General features: G+C 36.1%; 1 protein-coding gene across 1 annotated transcript; it reads left to right on the top strand.

The window, feature by feature from the left end:
- The first annotated feature begins 1,930 nt into the window (after positions 1 to 1,930).
- Positions 1,931 to 3,167, top strand: LOC108744578. The gene has a single exon (XM_018480428.2). The coding sequence runs from the start codon at positions 2,105 to 2,107 to the stop codon at positions 3,056 to 3,058; it is 954 nt and encodes a 317-aa protein (XP_018335930.1). The 5' UTR covers positions 1,931 to 2,104; the 3' UTR covers positions 3,059 to 3,167.
- The last annotated feature ends 3,638 nt before the right edge of the window (positions 3,168 to 6,805 follow it).

The following is a 6,805-nucleotide window of genomic DNA, read 5'->3' as shown; positions in this document are numbered from 1 at the left end:
GAAAAGGTTAGAAGCGTTCGAAATGTGGTGTTATAGGCGGATGATGAGGATATCGTGGGTAGAAAAGGTTAGAAATGAAGAGGTATTGGAAAGAATAGGAGAACAGAGGACTCTATGGAAGTCAATAAAAAATAGGCGAGATAGGTTGATAGGACACCTTCTCAGCCATGAAGGTCTAGTCAGAGACATATTAGAGGAAGAAACGGAAGTCAGGAGGGGTAAAGGTAGACCTAGATTAGATTACTGTTCGCAAATAGTTAAGGACGTAGGCTGTTCTAGTTTTAGGGGAATGCGAAGTTTAACTCAGGATAGGAAAGAGTGGAGGTACGTGTCCAACCAGTCTTAGGACTGATTAAGTGGATACATCTTACTATAAATAAGTTGAACGTACACACTCAAAAGAGAGATTAGAAGAGAGTATAATTAGTATACAGGCCTTAGGTGCCTTCATCTCATTCAAGCGCTTTTTTCAAAACAACTCCATCTCCCATCAAACAAAAATCCGCGCATTCAACGCAATCATCAGAAGTATCTGCCTCTATGTGATCTGGGGCTGCGCTCATCCCTATCACCAACAAATCCTCCAAGGCACCTACATGCGGATTCTTCGCTTCGCACTCAATTACCCCTGGTTAGTCAGAAACGTCCAAATTCTGAAGGAAAGTGGTCTACCTTCACACCTCGAAGCTGCAATTAGATTCGCCGCAAACCTCCACACTTCAGTGTCAGGTCACCCAAACCTGTCCATCTCGACATTTTCCGACTTTTTCAGAAGGCCCTGCCACCTTCTACTCTGAGGTCTAAGCTATTGCCTTCCCCCTCATATCCAGTTTCGCTTTTCTAGCGCGAGTACCCACCCAACTCATCTGAGGTGTGCCACCGATTTCCATTTCATTCACTTTTTCCCCCTAAATCCCTAAATTATTCCTCCCCTATACTAAATCCCCTTTCCGTTCCCAACCTTTTCCACAAAACCTCCCCTGGGATGTAAAAGCTCCGGATTGATCTCCCTACTCGAGGAGGGGCGTATCCGCCACTACCTCCCTTCAGGGGTGTCTTTTAAAAGTTTCCCTTCCACGAGGAAAGACTAAAAAAAAAAAAAGGAACGACGGACAGAATTCTTTGTACCTTGCGTTTAGAACTGGATGAAACTATTAGCGGAACGCGCTCTGCACGTCCCTGATTAACGATTTAAGGAGAACTGTTGCCATTAAATGGGATAAAGACTATGGAAGGTACAAGTTATATGTTTTTACTATCAAATAGCTTCATACCCCTGTAAAATTAAAGTTAGTCAACTAAATACAATAAACGAATATAAAAATAAAAAGAATTGACACGAAGGAAGGCTTAAAAGTGCAAGTAAAGTAAAAAGTTCGTTAATTTTTAATTATTTTATGTGGGACACTTATAAGAATTCGGTAGGGTTAATTTTAATATGTTAAAGTGAATTGTAATGGTGCATGAAGCCAGAGACCAAGGTTAGATTCTCGGCGAAGGTGTGACAGAAGCAACAAATTTTCCTGAGGATGAAACTGATTTGAAAAACTGAATTAGAAGGTTTATTTCAGTAAAACTTCTGTATCACGACTTGAAAAATGACTTAATTATGACCAGCTTACATGAAAAAGTCAGAGTAAGGTGTTTTGAACATTTTCAATAGCTATTAAACTAAAAACAATTTTGACGTTGACTACAATCGAAGACTATTTATTAACAGAAAAATTATTCAAAACACCTCTCCCTCGATTTTTATCTCGTAAAAAACATGAACTAAAAACTGGATAGAATAGAAAAAGATACACAAATTTTATAAAGTAAGCAGTGTTCGTCATCTACGACTGGTCAATTGTTCAAGTAATAAATAATAAATAATAAAGTCTATTATCATAATACATAGGTGTACGTCAGTTATATGTGACATATTATGTCAATGTTCCAGAGTTGACACACGAATAAATTTTAGTCTTTAATGACAAATTATTAAAAGTACCCTTCCGTTTGGTACATACATTTGTGTTTTTATTAAAATTATTGTGGCAATTCAATTCGATTATATTCGATTTGATTTTATTTATACTTTAAATTAATCAATTTTCGAGAAATGTCGGGAGACGAATCGACTGCTAGCAGTGTCGACACAAGACATGATTGCTCCTGTTATCCTGACAGTGATGGCGACATATATTCAAGATATAAATCGCGTGCAATGAACGAAGAAAGTCAGCGATTCTTCAAAGAGGCGCTTAAATTTCTAATCGACGATGTAATCAATCTTCTTAGACGTCAAATCCTTTTGATCCGAGAGATAGAGACCAAAAAATTCAAGCAGGACGCGGACGTGACTTCGTATTTAGACGCTTTCGAAATAATCGCAGAACAAATAATTGGCCAACCTGATATGGCAAACGAATACCACAAAATGGGCGGTTTTGCCATATTCCCGCCATGTTTCCGATGTACCAATTCGAAAATTCGCGCCGCAAGTCTTAACCTCATGGCACAAATTTGTGAAAACGTCGCCTACTGTAATCAAATCGTGATAAGTTCTGATCTCTTTCATCTGATCCTCAAATTATTAGAAGAAGAGAAAGATTTAAAAGTTGCCAATGAGGCACTTAACACGATAGCCATCGTCCTAAGGAATAATTCGCAAGCTTACAAGACTTTTGTGCTACAGAAAGGGTTTGAGGTTATGTTAGGACTATTGCAAAAAGATGACGACAAGCTAAGGTCTAAAACGGCATTCAATTTGATGACGATCTGTCGCGCCGAGACTGGGGCGAAGAATCAAATGGTTTTGTCGGATTATTTGCCAATTTTGGTGACATTAATCTCACAACAACCAAAACCGAGTCATGAGCAGGTTTTGAAGTTGCTCGTGATGATAACGAAAAATAATAATAAGGCAATTGAGCAACTGAAGCAACCAAAGTATAGGATGCAGGATGTACTTTTGGAGTGTTGGCAAGCGGCCAAAAACTTGCCCAATTACGAAGAGATGGAAGAGCATTGCTTGGACCTAATGTCAATTCTAAATCTGCCGGAAATAACGTGAAATACGTATGATATGTAAAAATTGTTTTGCAACTGTCGTTTTTGAATGAAAGTATGTAAAAGTTTTTGTCATGAACATTTTTATTGAAAATAAACATCATCATAAAGTCGTCAGTCCTAATAAAACTAGTTGGACACGCACCTCCACTCTTTCCTATCCTGAGCTAATGCGATACTGATTTATCGTTTCGCATTTCCCTAAAACTAGAATATCCCACAACTATTTACGAACTCTCTAAACACCAAAAATCAGTCACTTCTTCTAATGAAAATAAACAAGTACATTAATAACAAATCTGTGCAGTAACCATTAAAAATAAGTAACTGATAACATAAAAAAATGTAGGTGTTTGTTGTACATGTAGTATTACAGTTTACAGAGAATTTCGGCAACGGTCATTCAGGCGGAAAGAGTAGCTAATTATTTTTTATATTTTGTGCGCTATGTTGATGCATATTTGTACGTTATTTATTAAAAAGCTTTGTAATGAACAGTGAATTCGAGGTGAAATGTCAGAAATCAACGTTTCTCATTTTATGTGGGACTACGGTAGGAAAACACAACACGCACGAACAATACGAATTAACGTTGTCGTGATTATGTCTAGTTTATATCAATTTTTATTAGAAAAATAAACACCGACATTTCGTCTTTCATTAAAACAACACCAGCAATAATAATTTTACAAAAACGTAACAAAAAACGTGCCTAATGAAAATTGGTAATTATGATTGTATTGGGATAGGTCTAATACGTCGTAATTTATATTATTTATTGATTACCATGCTAAATTATTCGTTATTTCGTTGTAGTTCTTCTGGTCTTCTTTTTTCGTGGGCAAGTATGTATTAGTATGTCCGAACTGTCACAATTTCTGTCGCTTGTTTGTATGTCAGATTTTCATTAACGATAACTTATTAGTATCATTTTATGATTATGCACCATGCAGACTTTTAATGTTTATAAACATTATACATAGGTTCGTTTCAACGGTTTCAAATTAGCCCCCTCGTTGAAAATCCTCTAACCAAGAATTAAAATTTCATTGGTTGATTGCCCAAACGACTATTTAATGTGGTTTGGGACATTAATGAGGGTAGTATTTAACGGAAAGCCTATCAGAACGAAGACATGAACCATTAATCGTGATGATGGTTTTGGTGTATCTCTAGTCAAAACTATAATTCACTAAAGATGCTTCATGAAGCTAGTTTTTTCTAGACAATCGGGTTTTTTACAGTAACGTACAGCCCATTTCAATTTGTTTGAATTGTGACCTTGAAGAAATCTGCGCGAAGATAGAAAGAATACACACTAGGCGTAAGCAAGACAGAAATAGTTGGAACAAGCTTGAACGAGCAGAGCTCTCGGTGGGAACTGTACAGTATTAGACGAAAATGTTTAGCAATTTCTTAAAACAAAAATGTATATAAATTAACAATAGAAAACAAAGCAAAAGTTTTATAGGTCTGTAGAGCGTTAAGTTAATTCACTTGTTATGTTTTTTGACTAAATATGCTTTCAAATAAAGCTTATTCTTAAATTTTAACGAGAGGCAGTTTAAATAATTTTGCAAATGGTACTGTACACTTTTGTCTAGCTTTCGCTTGATGATCGGTGAAGGAATGAACTACGCAGACAAAAATGATTGAATTTGGAATTATGCTACGGCGCATCCTAATAAAGGGAAGGGGCATATCTCCAACTTCTTGAAACGAACAGTAAGTACCAATTCCAAAATTTGAATTGAATGGGATGTCTAATCAGGTTTTTAATTTTTAATTTCAACGAAACAACTATGAAGGGACTGAAGGAACAAAAGAAGCAGTATAAGGGTCCAATTTTGGCTCCATGTCAAAAAAAAAATGTAGGTCACACGGTCTAAAAGGCCTGGTTTCAACATCACATTTCGCAGTTGTTGTTGTTATTGTACAGTGACCAACATCGGTGTAGGTACCTATCGCACTTTTTCGTTCCTCTTATTAATTAAATCGTATTTTTCGTCGAATGTAACGTTGATATTGCGCCGTAACTTGAGAGGTCCATCTTAATTTGGCGGGCAATAAAAATTTTTCGTTATAATAATTAAGCGGTAGACTGGACTTACGATGAATCGAGTTCGGTAACGAGTTTCTTACGCCAATTAGGTGCAATGCCGGCCACTGGTGCCGCCGTCAGTTCACCGAAATATATGTCACTACATTTCCTCTCGGTTGTTTTAATTGCTAATAACTTCGTTAGACATTGGTATTAAATACACGTAAGTGTGTAAATCTCGTCCAAGAGTGTACTAATACCACGTTTACTGCCCGAATCGTCGTTAACTCTTAATTACTAATCAATACTTGTAATTGTAACGAGAAATTGATGCATTCCTGTAATAACAGAACACACTGATTTCACAGGAAATTCCAATCGCAAACATCAACTTACGAAACGTTCAACGTTATATTTTATTACGTTATTTTGATGTTAGCAGATATTTATAAGGTGGTTAATGTAGATATGGACATTAAATTTTATATAATTGAAGTTGCGAAATTGCAAACAATTACCTATGAGTTATCTTCATGATGTTCTAGATAAATTCATTTGAAAACTTATACCTACGTCTCTTTTAATCAGTGTAAACTAATATTATACATTTAGTAACGTTTTCTTATAATATTGTTACCTAAATTGTAATCTTCGACAAAAGGACTTAAGACCGTTTATAATAATAAATAGATAAATAAATAAAACTAAATTCTAAACAATTATTGTAGTTATTTAGTAACTAGCTGCTCATTTCTCTATTCTCGCGAAATTGTTATAATAATATTTTTTTGAAGCTTTTGTATATTGTCAACGTAAATACTTTGATATGTACAGTTGATACAAAAAAATTACAGCCGATGCTACGTGATGTATTATGTCAAGTTATATCACATCAGTGTTTGTAACTCCTTTGGAGATATACAGATTATGCGAAAAGTTACGTAACACTGATATAGTAAGTTCATCATATACAGCTAAGGTAAAACGTTCATGGAACATAGAAATTAGAGATGAGCCGATTAGACGTTTTGGATCCGGTACTCTACGAATCCGGCAGTTTTTATGATCCGTTCCGGGTACCGGATAATGATTACGCCGACTACCTGGCAGTGTCTGGTAATTCTACCAGTGAAAAAAGAAAAAACAAACATCATCAATAATATACAAGGGCAAAAGATCAGTAAGCTTAAATTTGCGGATGAGAAAGCAGTATTAGCATCTAACAAGGAGGATTTGGAGATAACGATTAATTTAGAAATTCGAAAAAGATTATTAAAATTTATGTTTGTAGCGCGGCGGTGTAGGGGTGCGAAAAAATGGACGGTGGACGCGGTGGAAAACAAAAAAACTAGAAGCGTTAGAATTTGGTATTACAAGCGAATGATGAATATACGGTGAATACAGAAGGTTAGAAATGAGACAAAACAGAGGATTCTATGGAAGCCACTAAGAAATAGGCGAGACTTTTAGTGAAAATACGACAAATGACGCTGTAAACGCCATCTGTAGTACAGTGCTACATTTTAGGATTACGTATGCTTCAGCAAGGTCCATTTAAATATATGGATATCTACTTGCTGAAACGAATCCCGGCGTAGCTCACCTCAACGTGGTAGGCACGTTACCATAATCGAATAAAATAATTCGAAGTGGTCTGTATTCTGTCGAAACTGCCAGACGCGGATCGCGATTTCGATCTTTTTGGATCTC

The sequence above is a fragment of the Agrilus planipennis genome, unplaced genomic scaffold (assembly GCF_000699045.2).
Source record: "Agrilus planipennis isolate EAB-ADULT unplaced genomic scaffold, Apla_2.0 scaffold47, whole genome shotgun sequence".
In the NCBI taxonomy this organism is placed as follows: domain Eukaryota; kingdom Metazoa; phylum Arthropoda; class Insecta; order Coleoptera; family Buprestidae; genus Agrilus; species Agrilus planipennis.
This window is presented reverse-complemented; position numbering and strand designations above follow the sequence as displayed.